The sequence below is a fragment of the Neoarius graeffei genome, chromosome 19, assembly GCF_027579695.1.
Source record: "Neoarius graeffei isolate fNeoGra1 chromosome 19, fNeoGra1.pri, whole genome shotgun sequence".
Classification (NCBI taxonomy): Eukaryota; Metazoa; Chordata; class Actinopteri; order Siluriformes; family Ariidae; genus Neoarius; species Neoarius graeffei.
In genome coordinates this window covers 60,162,936-60,183,027 of record NC_083587.1, presented here as the reverse complement: position 1 = coordinate 60,183,027, position 20,092 = coordinate 60,162,936, and the positions used below count along the sequence as shown (strand labels likewise).

Genomic DNA, 20,092 nt, shown 5'->3' with positions numbered 1-20,092 from the left:
AAGTCTGCCAAAACCATATAGAATGCGGTATCCGGATACTCAATGGTCGGTAGAAGCGTCTTATCCTCAGAAAAACCCAACTTTTTTTAAATAATATGGATCAAAACCACACGTATCTATCTTTGTATCGAATCTTCGCTCGACCGTTCAAATCGTGGTAAAACTGAGAAAATTCAGCGTGGTTTACGGACACACTTTCAGCGTGCCAGCCTAATTACTTTGTATATCCACCATCGTGGTGGACGCTCATGACGTAGCACATTTTGATCACATGGTTGCAAGTCATCAATATTTAAGCTCACTATGAATAGATTTATGTTTGCTCATCTAGTCATTTCAGGGTGCCAATAATTCTGGAGTTCAGAAAACATCCAGTCAAGCGTGTCTCCATGATGCAACACACGGACTCCTAGAGCAAGTATGTGTTCTCTTGTGTGGTTTCGGGTTGTTACTGGGACAGTGACTGCATTTCAGTGGAACACGACTGCAACAGAGTGATGAAAGGGAAACGTAACAGAATGGACAATGAGATTTACTTCAACCCAGAGTTCATGTCAAGGTCTTTAAAATGCACTTGAATCCCCTGCATTTGAAGCAACGTGAGAACAAAAGCAACGGAGGGTTTTGCTTTTCAGTGTAGCATGTTTTCCACGTCATTAAAAAAAAAAAAAAAAAAGTCTTGCATGTGACATGAATGATGTTCTATCTGGTTCTGAATCTTCTCCAGCTAGTCATATTGAGTTTAAAAAAAAAAAAAAATCTTGCAGTCTTGATATAAACAATAAGAATGTGTATCAGACTGAAACAGCCCCCAAAAACATCACACACTGAAGCCCAACAGTGAGACCGACAAGTTTTATTCCCAGTGCATTACAGTGTTTCCCTTCAAGGTCACGGTGACGTCGTTCGAATTTCCATTTGGGATACCGAACGGTGTTGGTGTAAGATGTTTGGCGGTGTACACTCCGTCCCCACGTTTGTGACCGAGCCGTCGTTCCTCCGTTCTGCTCTTCAGCTGCCGTGCTCCTGTAGCGCCTCGGCCATGAAGAGCTTTCCGAGGTTCTGAGACGTAAACTCCTTCACGTTCTGACAGTAATTGTTGATTTGTCCTTGGGAGGTGAAAGGAAACATGCATATGTAAATGATATGCAAATGAGCAAAACAGCACATGCAAATCTGCAGGATCATCTTGACAACGAGAACTTGTAATTAGATGGCGTTAAATTATGACTCTGCTAAAACTTTACTGGGAAACAATAATGTGGGGACTGGAACAGGGATGCGTGATTTGGCATTTGAGGCGCGACTCAGAGGCCGATATTTGAAAGCATGTTTGTAAAATAAATGTAATAGATATTTACAGATAACTTTCATAACATGAATAAAACCTGTACAACCTACAGCACTCGAGACGGCGGCATTGTTTTGTGTCCTGATCTGCCTTAACTATGCTTTAAGTTGAAATATTTTTTAAAAGTTAAAATTTACTGTGTTCATTGCTCACCTCCTTTTCGGTGACTCGTCCATGATAGTTGAGGAAAAATGTACGTTCAACACCTCAAATCTGTTCACGCCACCTTGTTACATGAACGCATTAATCCCTGTGAGATCTTCGGATAAATATTACACCATTCACACAATCTGAATTTCCTGACTATCTTAACCTCCTAGGGCTTAGCGGTCACATGCGTGGACAGCACTTTTTAGAAATTCGGAACAAGAATCCACATATGTGGACATACTTTTTCTCTAAAAGTACATCTTATCAAAAGATGATGCTTAGTTTTTATTCTAATCAGGTTCTAATAAGCCCAAATAGCAAAGAGAAATAAAAAATGCATGTAAAAAAAAAACAGCTTGGGCCTTAGGAGGTTAAAGCACATACGCAGAACCATGGCCTCACTTTTTGTTTATAAATGCCTTGAGACCTCAAGAATGGCACAGGAATAGTTTTAAGCGTTAACAATAAATCTAATACCGTAATTTTTACAATTAAAGTGATTCATATAGGTAGCGGTCTGAGTGAATGACCTTGACATCCGTAACATCACAGCAGGAAGTCTATCGGTCTCATGACCATTTACGCTATACTAAAACACAGAGCTGACCGCAACTCCGATCCTCCATTTTGAGCTAATTTATGGCCATGCCACGTAGATGTGTTGCTGGTGGGTGTAGCAACACAACAGAAGGTGGATTTATGTTGCCTTCGTGGCCCAAGAATGTTCAAACTGCAAAGATTTGGACGCGTTTTGCGAGAAGTTCACAGGCACATTGGGCGCCTACGAAGTGGTCTTTCCTCTGCTCTGAAGACATTTTACTCAAGACTCGTACGAGACCTCTGATCTGTTGAGGAGCGTTGGCTATAAGCCCGTATTGAAAGAGGGTGTGGTATCAACAATTAAAGAAAACTACAAGAAAAATTATTTATTTTATTTATTTTAAAAGGAAAGTGAGTTCAGTCGCACCAGTCCTCCTGGAGTGAGCTGAGGGTTGTTGCTAAAACTTGGGACAGAACAGGACGGGACAGGACACATTGCTCGGGCAGTGACCTCTCTGCAGTTGTTGCTAAAACCGGTGACATCCTGCTCCGTCCCGGGTTTTAGTAATTTTAGTAAAAAGGTGAGTACCCTTCCCGGGACGGACCGACAGACGGACGTCGCCAAGACATAATCCCCCCCCCTCGGGCCTTTTGGCCAGCGAGGGATAAAAATTGTGAGGGAAGTTGATTTCAGAAAGCAAGCACATTGCTTATACAATTGAACAAAATAACAATATGCGTACTACCGACAAATAACAAAGAATCCAGCCAAGTTTTGTGAAATTCCTCCAAAAATTGAGAGAGGAGTAGATTTCAGAAGGTGAGTACCCTTCCCGGGACGGACGGGAATTGCTTTCAGTTCTACTAGTGCATCTCAAAAAATTAGAATATTGTGAAAGTTCAATATTTTCCATCAGTTATTTAAGAAAGTGAAAATGTTATATATTATAGACTCATTACACAAACTAAAACGTTTCAAGCATTTTTCTATTTTAATCAGTATGGCATACAGTACAAAAACAAAAAAACCCATCTCAAAATATTAGAATATTTCATTTCGAGTTTGAGTAAAACAGTATGAACACAGTGTATCTCTCGGTCTAGTTCAGTACACACAACCACAATCATGGGGAAGACTGCTGACTTGACTGTTGTCCAGAAGATGATCTCTGATGCCCTCCACAAGGAGGGTAAGCCACAAAAGGTCATTGCTGAAAAGGGTGGCTGGAAAAGGTGCACAAGCAACAGGGATGGCCGCAGTCTTGAGAGGATTGTCAAGAAAAGTTGATTCAAGAACTTGGGAGAGCTTCACAAGGAGTGGACTGAGGCTGGTGTCAGTGTATCAAGACCCATCACGAACAGACATCTTCAAGAAAGGGGATACAACTTCCGCATTCCTAATATCAAGCTACTCCTGAGCCAGAGACAATGTCAGAAGTGTCTTATCTGGGCTAAGGAGAGAAAGAAATGGACTGTTCATAGTGGTCCAAAGTCCTCTTTTCAGATGACAGTACATTTTGCATTTGATTTGGAGATCACGGTTCTAGAGTCTGGAGGAAGAGTGGAGAGGCACAGAATCCAAGGTGTTTGAAGCCCAGTGTGAAGTTTCCACAGTCTGTGATGATTTGGGGTGCCATGTCATCTGCTGGTGTTGGTCCACTGTATTTTATCAAGTCCAAAGTCAACACAGCCATCTACCAGGAGATTTTAGAGCACTTCATGCTTCCATCTGCTGACGAGCTTTTTGGAGATGCTGATTTCCTTTTCCAGCAGGACTTAGCACCTACCCACAGTGCCAAAACTACTACCAAATGGTTTGCTGACCATGATATTACTGTGTTTGATTGGCCAGCCAACTTGCCTGACCTGAACCCCATAGAGAATCTATGGGGTATTGTCAAGAGGAAGATGAGAAACACCCGACCCAAAAATACAGATACGCTGAAGGCCGCCATCAAAGCAACCTGGGCTTCAATAACACCTCAGCAGTGCCACAGACTGATCACCTCCATGCCACACCGCATTGATACAGTAATTCATGGTAAAGGAGCCCCAACCAAGTATTGAGTGTATAAATGAATATACTTTTCAGAAGTTGGACATATCTGTATTGTAAATCCTTTTTTTGATTGAGCTTAGGGAATATTCTAATAATTTGAGATACTGGATTTCTGATTTTCATGAGCTATAAGCCATAATCATCAAAATTAAAATAAAAAAGGCTTTAAATATTTCACTTTACATGTAATGAATATAGAATATATGAAAGTTTACCTTTTTGAATTAAATTATGAAAAAAGGAACTTTTTCATGGTATTCTAATTTTTTGAGATGCGCTAGTATATTATGTTAATAATCAAGGACACAACTCTGGTAAAATTTGCCCAAATTAAATGAAATTTCAACTTGTGTATAACTGTCATATAATAAGGCCTTTTGCCAAGTTCGGTGAAATTCCTCCACAAATTGTAAGAGGAGTTGATGTCAGAAGGTGAGCACCCTTCCCAGGATGGATGGATGGACCTACCTCACCATGACATAATCCCCTTTCGGGCCTATCGACCAGCGGGGGATAATAATAAAATTATAATAAGTAGGATCCATCACCTTTTTGACCGACACACACTCTTTATAATCATCATTAAGCTTTTTTTTCTGTTCTACTGTCTGCTCAGGGACCAGCAATTCAAATATTCGAAAGTTACAGTCAGTCCAGAATGTTGCTGCCCAAATTCTTTCGATCTGGGCAGCATGAATATGATCACAACACCTACTCTCAAGGAACTGAAGCTTTTTCCTGTGTCTGATTTATTAACCATATGACACGTCGTACAAATGCATGAATAACCTCGCCCCTAATTATCTTACTAGCATGTTCAGGAAACGCTCCAGTATACATCAACATAATACTAGGAAGAGTTGGTTGGCATCCATTCGTCTACGAGAGAAGATGGTGTAGCGTCATCTTATTTGCACCTTCGCATATGGCTAAGCGAGCCAATGCGTGAAAGACAGTCTCTACCACAATTGCTGCAAGAGTACCGAGATGCCTGGCAAGGCTGGTTTTGTGTCTTCTTCCTTCTGGTGCGTTTTTCAATCAGGTTTGAGCTCCTGTTGTGCTCAGCCCTCTGAGCACCTGCTCGGACAGCAAGGTGCCAAGCAGCACGGTCCTCTGAACACTGCTCCCACGTATTCACGTTGATACCACATGACTTCATGTCCCTCTTACAGACATCCTTGAAGCGCAGGCGAGGTCGGCCGACCAAACGGCTCCCCTCTGCCAGCTCGCCGTACAGTAGGTCTTTGGGGATGCGGCCTGAGTCCATTCTCTTTACGTGACCAAGCCAGCGGAGGCGCCTCTCGCCAAGAATGGTGAACATGCTGCTTAAGTTGGCACGTTCCAGGACCTCTGTGTTGGGTACCTTGTCTTGCCAGCTAACGTACAGAATCCGTCTGAGGCACCTCAGATGGAAGCTGTTGAGCTTTTTCTCGTGTCTGGCGTAGGTGGTCCATGCCTCGCTACTATAAAGGAGAACGCCGAGCACGCAGGCTTGGTAGACGTGCAGTTTCGTTTTCACAGTGAGGCTGGAGCTGTTCCAGACTCGTTGGCTTAGCCTTGCCATCACTGCAGCTGCCTTAGCAATCCTGCTGTTCACCTCTGCGTCGACAGAGAGCGAGTTGGAAATCGTGGACCCAAGTAAGTGAAATGCTCCACGACTTCTAGGCTGTGCCCATCGATGGTGATGTTAGGTGGGGCTAGTGCACTTTGAGCCAAGACTTTCGTCTTCTTCAAGCTGATGGTCAGACCAAACACCTTACAAGCGTGAGAGAGGCGAGGAAGAGTCTCATCTCATCTCATTATCTCTAGCCGCTTTATCCTGTTCTACAGGGTCGCAGGCAAGCTGGAGCCTATCCCAGCTGACTACGGGCGAAAGGCGGGGTACACCCTGGACAAGTCGCCAGGTCATCACAGGGCTGACACATAGACACAGACAACCATTCACACTCACATTCACACCTACGGTCAATTTAGAGTCACCAGTTAACCTAACCTGCATGTCTTTGGACTGTGGGGGAAACCGGAGCACCCGGAGGAAACCCACGCGGACACGGGGAGAACATGCAAACTCCGCACAGAAAGGCCCTCGCCGGCCACAGGGCTCGAACCCGGACCTTCTTGCTGTGAGGCGACAGCGCTAACCACTACACCACCGTGCCGCCCGGCGAGGAAGAGTAACAATTTGAATATCCCCAAGGCTGATGATACATGAGGCAACTTTTTGGGTGATTGCGCTTCGACACTTTCCCACTGAGATTGGGCAACATCATTTCTATCTGAACGATTTTGACCGTTCTGGACAACTTTTTATTCTTCAGATCACCCAATCAGAGTGCGAGTAGTGAATCACATGACTACCTGAGAGTTTCTGAAATTTTCAACAAAGATGGCGGCGTCTCCGGGAGTGGAGCGAAGAAAAAGAGAGACGACTTGTATCTTAAGTTGTTTTGTTGTGTGTAAACCCAAAGTGGTGAATTTACTTCATCAAAAGCTGAACCAACAGATATCTCTTTGTATGTGCTCAGGTTGTAAATAAGACATCGATTTTTTTTTTCTTTCCAGCTAAATGTAAACTGCCGTTAGCTAACCACCGCTCCATAGAGATAGAATGGGATTTAGCTAACTCGGTGTATTTTTGCTAACATAGTTAGCTGAACGTTATCGCTAGCTATGTAGGGACAACGTTAGCTTTCTTGCGTCAAGTTAAAAGTGATGGGCAGCTCATGAATTTTTTTTTTGCGAGTTTTAATACAGATTATCCAACTTATCGTCTGATCTAATTCATATCCAGAGCATGACTACTTGTGGAACCCGAGGGCGAAACAGTACAAACTTCAGGATCTAAAAAAGAACCCTTCAGGAGCTCTGCCATGCCCTTTTCCTCGTCAGCAGCATCTCCTGGTCCATGTCCTTTTTTCCTTTTTTTTGCTGAGATGAGAATTAAATGATGATGTTTTGGTGATGTCTGTGTCAGTTATTAGTTATAGCATCTGTGATTGAGGCTTGTCGGATTTTTAAAGAGTATTTTTTAAAAGTGTTTATTATTAACAGAATGTAGTTATTTTCACTTATAAATGTTAAAATAATGGCAAATTATCTTCCGACCAGAGTATCTATTCAGTTTTATTCCAGAAGTGAGACTTACTCGAGCGAAATAAAGGCTGAAGCCGAGACAAAAGTGACCGCTGCAAATGTTTCAGTGTCCATCTTTGCGGTGTCGGTCTCCCTGGCAATAGATTTGCTCTGATCTGATTGGTTGTTGCCAATTGTCTGTTGCCCTAATTAGTTGCCCCGTGTCTCACCTGGTTGCCCGTTGCCAGCAACATTGCCCGAAAAGTTGCCCCGTGTATCATCGTTACCTTAAGTGTCGTACTGCCGAGGCACAGAACCCTTTTTTCTGTATGGATTTCCAGGTCTCTATCAGAATCCATTTTTAAACGTAACTTAAAGTTGCATTATTTTGAGACATGGCTGCACATCTAGTTCTGATAAATTTGATGATATCATTGTAAATAGTACCCTTATTAGGTTTAGATAACTCCTTTTGATATATTTCCATAGAATATTTAGCAGTTATTCCACAAAATCGAGTTGTACATGAGCTGATAACGGATGAGGCGCGTAGCACTGCATTGTCTATAAACCGTGTACGACGAGATTGAGTGGAATAACTGTTTTATTCTATCCACATTGACTGGATTTTGAGAAACGGCGCATTTTTATTTTTTTGCAAATTCGATAAATAAAAACTTTATACAAAACGTGCGACAAAATGTCCAACAAAATCATTTCCATTTAGAATGTAAGCAAACCGGCGAAATGACAGGAGCAATTTGTGAAAAATGCTATAATAATAATAATAATAATAATAATAATAATAATACTTGAAAAAAATACTTTCTTACCATCAAATACTTTTATTCCATATTTTGTTTATTTATTTATTTATTTATTTTTTGGGGGGGGGGTGTTTTCGAGTCGAGTTTTTATTCCGTCCTCAGTTGGTTCAGCAACACGCGCCGCCATTTTGTTTTTCTCTACTCACGGTATATGAGCTGATATCCTCGTAGTAGCATAGCCAATCAGAGTGCACGATTGCTCATATCCAGTAAACGTGGAGAGAACAAAAATCATTTATTTCTATACTATTTGTAATTTAGAATTATTTATATTTTTCTAAGCACTTGTAAATCAAATCAGGTACGACGACCCGTCTTGGGAACCTAATAAAGATTATTGCATTGGATTGTCGTGTATTTGCCAATTCTGTGGTTCGGGGGGGAAAATAAATAAATAAATAATCAACCCTGTGACTCATTTCAGATGGAAACGCAGCCTGTCAGAAAAAAAGAATGAGAGACTGCTGAAATACGAGTCAGTACACTTTTTCAGTGGTAATAAACCAGTGAAGAATGATTTTGAATAGATTTCCAACGGTTAAATGGTGCTACAAACCACCCGGACAACAAGCTCCACACGGATCATGACGGGTTTTCAATGGAGCAATTTCCTGCACTGGGAACGTTTCCATATAAATCATGAAGTCTTGCTTTACAAACTAAGCGTCCCCTGTCTCACACCTCTCCAACTGTACGCAATTAGGGAAATCAATGACTGGAAGAGACTAAAGGGAGTGGAACAGGTCGTGAATGGCTGCGATTGCTGTTTCAGGCACCTGCGATGAGGAGCGTGTCCATGCGTGGAGGAGGTGGTGGGGGTTTGAACATCTTGCTGATGTCCTCCTCCGGCAGCGGTGGTTCTCCTCGGCTCTGTCGCTGGGCGTTCTCCTGCTGTCGCCTCTGCAAGTACTAGAGAGAGAGAGAGAGAGAGAGAGAGAGAGAGAGAGAGAGAAAACAGAGAGAACAGGGAACACACACACACAGAGAGAGAGAGAGAGAGAGAGAGAGAGAGAGAGAGAGAGAGAGAAGACAGAACAGGGAACACAGAGAGAGACAGAGAGCGAACAGAGAGCGTAAGAGAATACATAAAGAGAGAAAACAGAGACAGAACAGCGAGAGAGAGAGAAAACAGAGAGAACAGAAGAGAGAAAACAGAGAGAGAGAGAGAGAGAGAGAGAGAGAGAGAGAGAGAGAGACAGAGCGCAAGAGAACACAGAAAGAACAGAGAAAACAGAACAGAAACAGAACAGAGAGACAGAGAAAACAGAACACAGAGAGAAAAGAGAACAGGGAACAGAGAGAGAACAGAGAAAAGAGAGAGAACACAGAAGAGAGAAAACAGAGAGAGAGAGAACACAGAAGAGAGAAAACAGAGAACACAGAGAGAACAGAGAGAAGAGAGAGAGAAAACAACAGAGAGAAAACAGAGAATAGGGAACACAGACAGAGAACAGAAACAGAACAGAGAAGAGAGAACACAGAGAGACAGAACAGAGAGCGTAAGAGAATACATAGAGAAGAGAGAGAAAACAGACATAACAGCGAGAGAGAGAAAACCGAGCGAGAACACAGAAGAGAGAAAACAGAGAGAGAGACAGAGCGCAAGAGAACACAGAAAGAGAGAAAACAGAACAGGGAGAACAGAAAAAGAGAGAGCGAGATCAGAGAGAACAACAGAAAGAACAGAAAACAGAGCGAGAACACAGAACACAGAGAGAGAGAGAGAGAGAGAGAGAGAGAGAGAGACAACAGAGAGCGTAAGAGAATAGAGAGAAGAGAGAGAAAACAGAACAGAGAGACAGACAGAGAGAACAGAGTGTCAGAGAATACAGAGAGAAGAGAGAACAGACAACAGAAAGAGAACAAGAGAGAACAGAGGCAGAAAACAGAGAGAAAAGAAAAAGAGAACAAGAACACACAGAGAGAGAGAGAGAGAAAACAGAGAGGCAGGGGGAATCAATTCCTAGTAAAAAACACTGGATTTAAAAAAAACAAAAAAAAACAGAAATCTGTGGGATGCTGAAAGAGCGAAGGAGCTGGGACTTAAAAAAAAAAAAAAAGACAGAACAGGAAGAGAATTTATAATCTGACATTCAGACTGTAGATAGAAACCCAGACGCTATAATGTCCATCTCTGCACGCGCTTTGGAAGCCCAATTCATCAACAGCACCAGAGTTTCAGCCTTCACGTCACAGCCATTTGACAAAGTGTCAGAGTTCATTTCAATCTTCCTCGCCTTTGTTTATCAAACATTACAGTCGGCCCTTTCTTAATCTAATAAACAACCGTCACGCAAGAAAAGTCGATTTTGTCCGTGATTTACATCGCTGCTGCGGATATTGGTCATTTCCTTTCAAATTAGGGGATGTGATTAAAGGTGCATGTTGGTAAATGGTGATGGACGTGGCGTGTGTTGGAGGCGGTTTGGTTCGAAGCAGTGACTGATGAGTGCGGTAATTTCTAATGATCTCACTCGGAGTTATCTGCACAGCAGGAAGGGCTTATGTCCTGAGATAGAATTATTTATTCTCTCCACATCACTGGATACATAGGCTCAGCTAGCGAGTGTTTTATACGGCCAATTCTCAAAAAAACACGGTTATAAATCCCCAAAAACACGGCTGAGAAATTTTACACGAACCCACGTTTACCCAAATTGTGTCGTTTTGCGAAAATTTTGTGCATTTCTATGGACATTTTTGTCGACAGTCAACGGTTTCCCAGGGCGAGCCCGGCGCACGTGTTTTCCAGATATGGAAGTTAAATCGAGAAAGTCAAATTTCCCGCCAAAAATATTGCGTTCTTATTGGTCAGACTTCGAAACGAGGCTTGAATGGAAGCAAAATACGACGAGTTTTGAGAGCAGGTTTAAAATGAGTAGGTCACGTATTGAGATAAATATCCTCGCAAATTTTTAAATCATACTAGCATGATAAACATATTGACAAACTTTATACTGGACACTTTCCTATGTGCCCACTGCCAAATATTATTATCTCATCTCATTATCTCTAGCCGCTTTATCCTGTTCTACAGGGTCGCAGGCAAGCTGGAGCCTATCCCAGCTGACTACGGGCGAAAGGCGGGGTACACCCTGGACAAGTCGCCAGGTCATCACAGGGCTGACACATAGACACAGACAACCATTCACACTCACATTCACACCTACGGTCAATTTAGAGTCACCAGTTAACCTAACCTGCATGTCTTTGGACTGTGGGGGAAACCGGAGCACCCGGAGGAAACCCACGCGGACACGGGGAGAACATGCAAACTCCGCACAGAAAGGCCCTCGCCGGCCACGGGGCTCGAACCCGGACCTTCTTGCTGTGAGGCGACAGCGTTAACCACGACACCACCGTGCCGCCTATTTTTTTTTAAATTACCTAAATTCGATGAAAGATAAAACTTGTCACCATACTCAGTCACACCGGAGTCGGAGCGCTGAGTGTCCACTTACACATTTATAAAAGGCTGTTCACATGGTAACGGCATGATAATCACTTTCACTCATTCGGTTTTGATTGGTTTCTCTTTCGCGGTGGGAACGCCCACTGTAAACAGGATCAAATCTGTCAGCCACAGTTTAGGCCAAGGGTCATCAAACTACGGCCTGTGGGCCGACTCCAGCCCGCCACCCCCCTTTGACCGGCCCCCCAGCCCCTCTGCCCCCCACCACTTGAACCAGCCCTATGAGGCAATCCCCAAAAGTGGTCATGGCCTATTTTTTTAAACTGCTTTTTGGCAAATAATAACATGTCTGCATCTTGTATTTTGTTGATTTTATCAATTAAAATTGATATTTAATTATAAAATGAACTATTCATATTTTCCGAATTTTCATCATATACTTGCGATCAAGCAGTGACAGGCAGCGCACGCGCAGAGAACTGTCAGTGTTCAGGACAGCAAAATGGCTAGCGGTCAGCGAAAAGCTGACAGAGAGTGCAGAGTTTTTAAAGAACAGTGGACCACCGATTATTTTTTCGTTCAGTGTAAGGACCGTGCAGTTTGTCTTGTATGTAAAGAAAGTGTGTCGGTTTTCAAAGAATATAATCTGCGTCGTCACTACGAAACCCGCCACAAAGAGTATGCTAGTTTGCGAGGGCAAACAAGAGAAGACAGGATTCGGAGGATGAAATGCGGACTGGCTGCACAACAGAATGTATTCCTTCACCAAACCCAGATCAACCAGGCTGCTGTCCGAGCTAGCTATAAGGTAGCTCACCTACTAGCTACCCGTGGAAAGCCATTTACTGATGGGGACTTTGTTAAAGTACGCATGCTTGCTGTGGCCGAGGAGGTGTGTCCGACAAGAAGGATGCGCTCAACGCGGTGAGTCTCTCCGCACCTACTATGACCAGGCGAACCGAAGATTTGGGGGACAGCGTGTATGACCAGCTGAATGAGAAAGTGTCAGAATTCGAGTTTTTTGCTTTGGCCATGGATGAGAGCAATGACATGCAGGACACAGTACAGTAGTGGGGGGATACAGTAGTGCGGGATACAGTAGTGCGGGATACAGTGGTGTGGATGGCTGTGCCAGGCGAGTAATCTCTACTACACAATGAGGCCTGCTGGTGGTCATATTTGTCTGGATCATACAATTCTGTTATATAGCTGACCCGACCCTGGCCCCCCATCACAGTCAGGAACGACAATGTGGCCCCCAGAGAAAAAAAGTTTGGTGACTCCTGGTTTAGGCTATTTGGAGGTAAAACTTTTTTTTTCTTTTAATGTAATCACCAAGTACCTATGTACTGCAATATATATACACGTTTTTGCGACATCTATACTTGTTACGCTATAATCTAGATGAAATGTCGGGTCGTGAAAAACACTAATCCTTTGATCAAAAAGGAACTTATAACTAAATTTCAAAGTAACAGTGAGTATTCTGTCTGTGAAAGACGTACTGTGTTGCTTTTGATTAATATTCAAGAACAACAAGGTTTTGTCCACGCAGAAGGTATAGGGTTTGACTAAGACTTTCAAAATTTTCGAGTCCTTGGACTCCATGATCTCTCAAAAATTGAGTCCTTTATGATTTAGTCAAGTATTTTCCCAATGGGGACTGCTTTAAGTCCAACCCTGTATTACTAAGAAATGTTTTTATAGAAGAAACCACTGGGAAAGCAAAGTTCTGCCAAGAGACCAAGACAGACTGATGAAGACCCTCAGCCTCCTGCAAAGAAAAAAAAAAGTGTGTTAAATCTCATCTCATCTCATTATCTCTAGCCGCTTTATTCTGTCCTACAGGGTCGCAGGCAAGCTGGAGCCTATCCCAGCTGACTACGGGCGAAAGGCGGGGTACACCCTGGACAAGTCGCCAGGTCATCACAGGGCTGACACATAGACACAGACAACCATTCACACTCACATTCACACCTACGCTCAATTTAGAGTCACCAGTTAACCTAACCTGCATGTCTTTGGACTGTGGGGGAAACCGGAGCACCCGGAGGAAACCCACGCGGACACGGGGAGAACATGCAAACTCTACACAGAAAGGCCCTCGCCAGCCACGGGGCTCGAACCCAGAACCTAAGTGTGTTAAATGCCAAATAAAATATAATTCACACTTAAAATTAATGCTCTCTTTCATTTCTTTTCAAGCTTCAATTGCAGCTCCAGACGTCACCAGATTGCACCAAAAAAAAGAAAAAAAAAAGAAAATTGTCTAAATTTTCCTGGTGGAGACCACCCAGACCCCCCCTGCAGACCCATGCGCGCCCAAATTACACTCCGTACTTTCAGAAAAACACTCCCAACATTCCCAATCCTGGCTAAGCCTCTGACTGGATATGAGCAATCGTGTGCTCCGATTGGCTACTCTACTACTTAGCCATCAGCTCATATACCCTAAGAAGAGAAAAACAAAATGGTGGAGTGTATTGCTGAACCAACCGAGGATGAAATAAAAAAACCCCGAAAAATACAAATTGCTCCTGTCATTTCGCCGGTTTGTTTACATTCTAAGAGGAAAAGATTTTGTCGGACGTTTTGTATAAGAGCCATTCCACCGAATCGGTGTCATTTCGTCCCTAGAAAATTATATGTATAAATGCACATAAAAATGCACTTTAAAATACATTTCCTTATTACGCAGAATGTCCTGCACATTGATCTGATGTCAAATTTCAAGATATATAATTGTAAGGATTAATAAAAACTACCTAAAACACTGAAAAATAGCATCTGTTTCCTGTCCCTGCACTCTAACTTTATACTTAACTATGAAATATTATGATTAAAATCCTTCAGAAACAGTATTTCTTTTGCACTGTTGTGTGACTCCATATCCTATCCATGGTTTAAATATATTTTTTTTCATAAGAAATCCACAATATCTTAGTTAAAACACACATTTTAGTCGTGTCCCTGGGTTTTCACTCAGTCCTGTTACCCAAACATATTACCCCATCTGACAAACTTGGAACATTCTATAAAATCATATGCTCAACAGGAAGTTACATCAGTTGTGTCTTCTGAAGGCCATGGGAAGACCAAAAGTTAGTTCTCTCATTTACTTTTCTGTATATTTGATGATTTTTTAACTTTGACTGATAAGGTCAATGTCAACATACTGTCCTGTTACTTAAATTATTTCTTAAATGATATTTGTTTATTTTAAAAATACAGATTTTTGGTAAATCACTAGAATGTGCTAAGTGTGGTCATGCTATTAGCGATGACACCATGTGGCTTAATTCCATGTATTAGCTAATCCTAGGCTAAAACTCAGTCCTGTTACTTTCAGAGTTTTGGTAACAGAACTGAAAAAAATGCAGCCATCTTTGACTTCCAAACCTTGTAAAAATAAATAAATAAATAAATAAATAAATAAATAACGTAGCCTGTGGTTGACCAATACACATTTTGAATAGTTAAATATGTGTGTTATTATAATCAGTGTTGAAAAGATATAACAAATTAAGTTTAATTTGGGAGTGGTACAACAAGCAAATGGCACCCATTCAGTGGAATGTCCCATAAAAAGTTTTTATTTATCGAAGTTGCAAGAAATAAAAATGCTCCGTTTCTCAAAATCCAGTGACTGTGGATAGAATGAAACAGTTATTCCACTCAATCTCATCGTACACGGCTTATAGACAACTCGGTGCTACGTAAGCCATCAGCTCACGCACGACTCGATTTCTTTTTTTTTTTTTTTAAAGATTTTTTTGGGGGGGCTTTTTTTTTTTCCACCTTTATTGGATAGGACAGTGTAGAGACAGGAAACGAGCGGGAGAGAGAGACGGAGAGGGACCGGGAAACGACCCCGGTCCAGAACCGAACCCGGGTCCCCGGACCCACGGCACGGCGCCCTATCCACCCGAGCCACGACGCCCCCACGACTCGATTTCATGGAATAACTGTTAATTAGATATTTAGTCACTTCCTAAAATCGGAGCTCCCGATGATCGTATGAGCAAAATAGTTACAAGGGCACAAAATCAACCCGGACTGAACAATAAAAAAAAATAAAATAAAATAACGGGTGACACAGTGGTGTAGTGGTTAGCGCTGTCGCCTCACAGCAAGAAGGTCCGGGTTCGAGCCCCGTGGCCGGCGAGGGCCTTTCTGTGCGGAGTTTGCATGTTCTCCCCGTGTCCGCGTGGGTTTCCTCCGGGTGCTCCGGTTTTCCCCACAGTCCAAAGACATGCAGGTTAGGTTAACTGGTGACTCTAAATTGAGCGTAGGTGTGAATGTGAGTGTGAATGGTTGTCTGTGTCTGTGTGTCAGCCCTGTGATGACCTGGCGACTTGTCCAGGGTGTACCCCGCCTTTCGCCCGTAGTCAGCTGGGATAGGCTCCAGCTTGCCTGCGACCCTGTAGAACAGGATAAAGCGGCTACAGATAATGAGATGAGATGAGAAATAAGCTTAAATCATCCAGTTTCTAAACAAGACTCCAAAGTTAAGCTTGAATCAACTTCGTTCATTCGCAGGCATCGAGAATTCTTGCGTTGCATTTTCACAGGATAAAAAGTCAGAACTCGGCATTTCGTTGCGACTTTTCCTTCAAGCAAATTTCACAATGGTTCTGGATACGGTTCTTTTCTTCTGCTGGATCACTGTGATTGTAAGAAAGCAAGATACTAGAAGGATTTTAGGACTGCGTATATACGTACGTAAACAAAGTAGCAAAAAATGCTCGAAACTTTTGTTAGTGACCTGGATGCACGTACGAGTCAGGGAATCCCGTCAAAACCACGGGGTCTCAAGACTATTTTTCCCACCAGCAAATCATCTCGGAAAAACTGACAAGAGTCATGAATATTTTCTGGAAAATGTATCAGTAAATAAATCACACTTTTTTTTAAAGCACAAAAATAAGTGCAGGATAAAAACCCGTCGATCTTATGTAAATAAAGATACAAATTTCATTATCTGGTGGTCAAGTGTTTATGAGATACGCTACATTGCTTTGCACTAGTGCTGTCAAGCGATTAAAATATTTAATCGCGATTAATGCCGCGAGTGTCATAAATTGCGATTAATCGCACATTTTTGTCACATGAAAAACCATTGTAATTCTCTTATCAGCATAAAAAAGTGAATGGGCTTGCTTTGTACCAATGTTTTTTTTTTTTACTGCAGAGCATAACACGTCTTGTCACAGCCACTGCAAAGTCGGGCTGGAGCCGCCGATGGGAAAACGAAACCTAAGCCGAGCACCGTGGCTCTTCATCCCGAGGCGCAGGGCTAGCGCGCCCTGCCAGCGCTGGTTCTTTGGGGGGGAGGGCAGAGGACTCTGGCTGTGCAGGGCGTGGCATTACAGTCTAGCTGCTATCGTTTTTCTAAGCAAAGTCTCTGTTCCAAGTTCCTGGCAGTTTCAAAAGCTTATGAAAAACCTACATCATGTCACAGAGCATCAATCTCGCGATAAAAAAAATTATCGCCGTTAAAATTGAGTCAAGTTAACGCGATATTTTTGACAGCACTACTTTGCACTTACAATTAGGTTCACTGTAGCGGTACTCAGACGTTGTTCGTACGGTATGTCCGGTCGTAAAAGCTGTCAAAAATCAAATTGCTCCATCCATTTTCTTCTGCTTATCCAAAGTTGGGTCGTGGTGGCAGCAGGCTAAGCAGGGTATTCCAGGCGTCCCTCTCGCCAGCACCGCTTTCCAGTTCCTCCTGGCCAATCCCAAGGCACTCCCAGGCCAGATGAGATCTATAATCTCTCCAGCGTGTTCCGGGTCTACCCCGAGGTCTCCTCCCAGTTGGATGTGCCTGGAAAACCTCCAAAGCAAGGCGTCCAGGAGGCGTCCTAATCAGATGCCCGAACCATCTCAGCTGACTCCTTTGGACATGAAGGAGCAGCAGCTCGACTCCGAGATCCCTCCGGATGTCTGAGCTTCTCACCCTAAGGCTGAGCCCAGCCATCCTACGGAGAAAGCTCATTTCAGCCGCTTGATCTCATCCTTTCGGTCACTACCCAAAGCTCACGACCATAGGTGAGGGTTGGAACGCAGATTGACTGGTAAATCGAAAGCTTTGCTCCACTATAACTATAAAATGGATTAAAAAAAAAAAAGCGCAATGTATTGTTGTTTAATTTGTAAAAAATTTGAATTGCTGGTAATATTTTTTTGTAGTTAATAAAGAGCGGGACAAATCAGTCAGGGGACGACTGTATTGGTGCTATAATGTAAGCGGTAACAAGAACTTACAGGCGTTGGCTTGCTGTGAAGTTGTAAATGATGATGGAAGACTTTTTTTTCTTTTTTAGTGTCAGATTTACAGGCAACTCACCTTTCTGGGTTATTTACACCTTGTTCTTATTGCCGGTGCTTTCTCAATAATAACCCATTTGTATTCTATAACAGTATTCATGCCTCGCTTCAATCCAAACTGCCCGACACGATATTTTCTTTTCACTGCCTGCTTCGTCATGCCTTATTCCTTCCCTGAGAGATGAAGGTGAGGAATAACTAAAATGACACAGCAATCTGTCGAGAATGATGTGAAATTGCAGACAGACAGAGATAAAAGTGGATTTCTCAGCTTCTCTGAACAAACACGAGGTTTGCAGAGAGCCTCGGAGTGTGAGTCAGAGTCAAGAGACTCCGAGATAAAGCGCATTTCCTTCCACCCAAGTCATTTGTATCAGTACGAAATGACAGATTCCCAATTAACTGGACACAGCAGATGTATCGAGCCATATAAAGAAGACAGACGTGCCAAAAAGGTAAATTGAAATTTAAAGAAAAAAAAAAACCCAATATGTTTCTTTTGAAAAGCTGTTGAATGAAGGCGAGAGTGAATACCTGGTGTTTCTGCTGCTGCTGCTTGCTCAGGTTACGGCAGTACGTGTTGTACTTGAGGATTTCTTGGCTCATGTCATCGACACGATCCATCAAAAGCTGCAGACTCTTCTCCAGATGGTTGCTGAGGATGCAGATCGACACCCAGTTAAGCCTGATAAATCCTTGGCTGACCGTTCAAGAATAATGGACCTGTGTTTCGGCAAAATGAACAATGATCTCTTTGTGAATCAAAAGCTTGGGTACATGGAATTAACCGGGCGCTCGATATCCAACCGGACTTTCATATCTATTAGATTCTCATCTGTTAATCCATGAAATGTCACACATCAGCCTCTATTGCTTCCTGTGCTTTTCTCAAGTATTCGTCTTGGGTCACACCCTGCACACTCTCACTTCTACTTATTACGCATTCAGCCTTAGCATTTCTGCGCCTCAACGGTCACGCTGTCAACGTTTGGCATTTACCAAGACAACAAAAGAGCATCAGTGTACGCCACAAGAGTGAAATTACACTCCGGATACACTCGCATGAACTGTGTATTTAACTATTAGCGCATTTTAGGATACACACCACCACATCTTCAAATGCTTTGAATTCTTAATCAAAGACTCAGCCGGAAAAAGGAAGAAGTTGTTCTTTCACCTTCCAGGCTCAAGTCTGTGACATGACGGAGCAGAATTGCTCTTACCATCGTACTACAGTTACTGTTTGTTGTCACGTTTAATGATGTGGAATGTAGGGAAAGAAGTTAGGCCCTGTTTTCACTTACATTAAAGTGCTGATGACACATTTTTGACATCTTTGGTGATGTTTTATAACATAAAAAGTCATTCCCGATGATCCATATATTAATTCACGAAGGCGCCTATTTTACAAGTTATGATGATAAACGCGGCTATTTGGGCAAATTTGACGGGGCTGCAGCACCCAGGAGACGAAGGAGGAGCTATATGACGTCAGCGAAAGAACCTTCCTCCTAACTTACCAGTTTGTTGTTGGTGCGACAGGTGTTCAGTTTATCATTATTAGTATTTTTATTAGACATTATACATTATTTTATATATATATATATATATACAGTGCCATGAGAAAGTTTGGGCACCCTTGACAAATCCCAGTATTTTTCATTCATATATAATTGGGTGTTTGATTCTACAACTTAGTCTTGACATATGAAATAAATAAAAGACACAGACATATTTCAGCATTGAAGAGAAGTTTATTGGGCTAACAGAAAAAGTGCAATATGCAGCAAAACAAAAATAGGCCCGTGCATAAATTTGGGCACCCTAACAGAAACATTCCATCAATATTTAGTGGAGCCTCCTTTTGCAAAAATTACAGCCTCTAGACGCTTTCTATAGCCACCAATGAGTGTATGGATCTTGGACAAAGGCATCTTGGCCCACTCCTCCTTGCAAAACATCTCTAATTCCTTGAGGTTTGAAGGTCTACGAGCATGGACAGCTTGCTTCAATTCATCCCACAGATTTTCAATGATATTCAAATCTGGGGACTGGGATGGCCATTCCAAGACATTGTACTTGTTCCTCTGCATGTATGCCCGAGTGGATTTTGAGCAATGTTTCGGGTCATTGTCTTGTTGAAACATCCATCCCCGGCGCAACTTCAACTTTGTTACAGACTCTAGCACATTATCCTCAAGAATCTGCTGGTATTGAGTGGAATCCATGCGACCGTCAACTTTAACAAGGTTCCCAGTACCAGTACTCGCCACACAGCCCCACAGCATGATGGAACCTCCACCAAATTTCACTGTGGGTAGCAGATGTTTCTCTTGGAATTCTGTGTTCTT

At 42.6% G+C, this 20,092-nt stretch overlaps 1 protein-coding gene across 1 annotated transcript in view; it reads right to left on the bottom strand.

Annotated features, from left to right (window-relative positions):
* Nucleotides 1-841: 841 nt before the first annotated feature.
* eif3ha (eukaryotic translation initiation factor 3, subunit H, a) overlaps nt 842-20,092 on the bottom strand; it is a 127,983-nt gene continuing 108,732 nt past the window's right edge. Inside the window, exons 6-8 of the mRNA XM_060900975.1 lie at nt 18,276-18,396; nt 8,776-8,908; nt 842-1,109 (exon numbers count right to left, since the gene is read on the bottom strand). Of these exons, the coding sequence (XP_060756958.1) occupies nt 1,012-1,109; nt 8,776-8,908; nt 18,276-18,396 (352 nt within the window). The 3' untranslated portion in view covers nt 842-1,011. The remainder of the gene's footprint in view (nt 1,110-8,775; nt 8,909-18,275; nt 18,397-20,092) is intronic.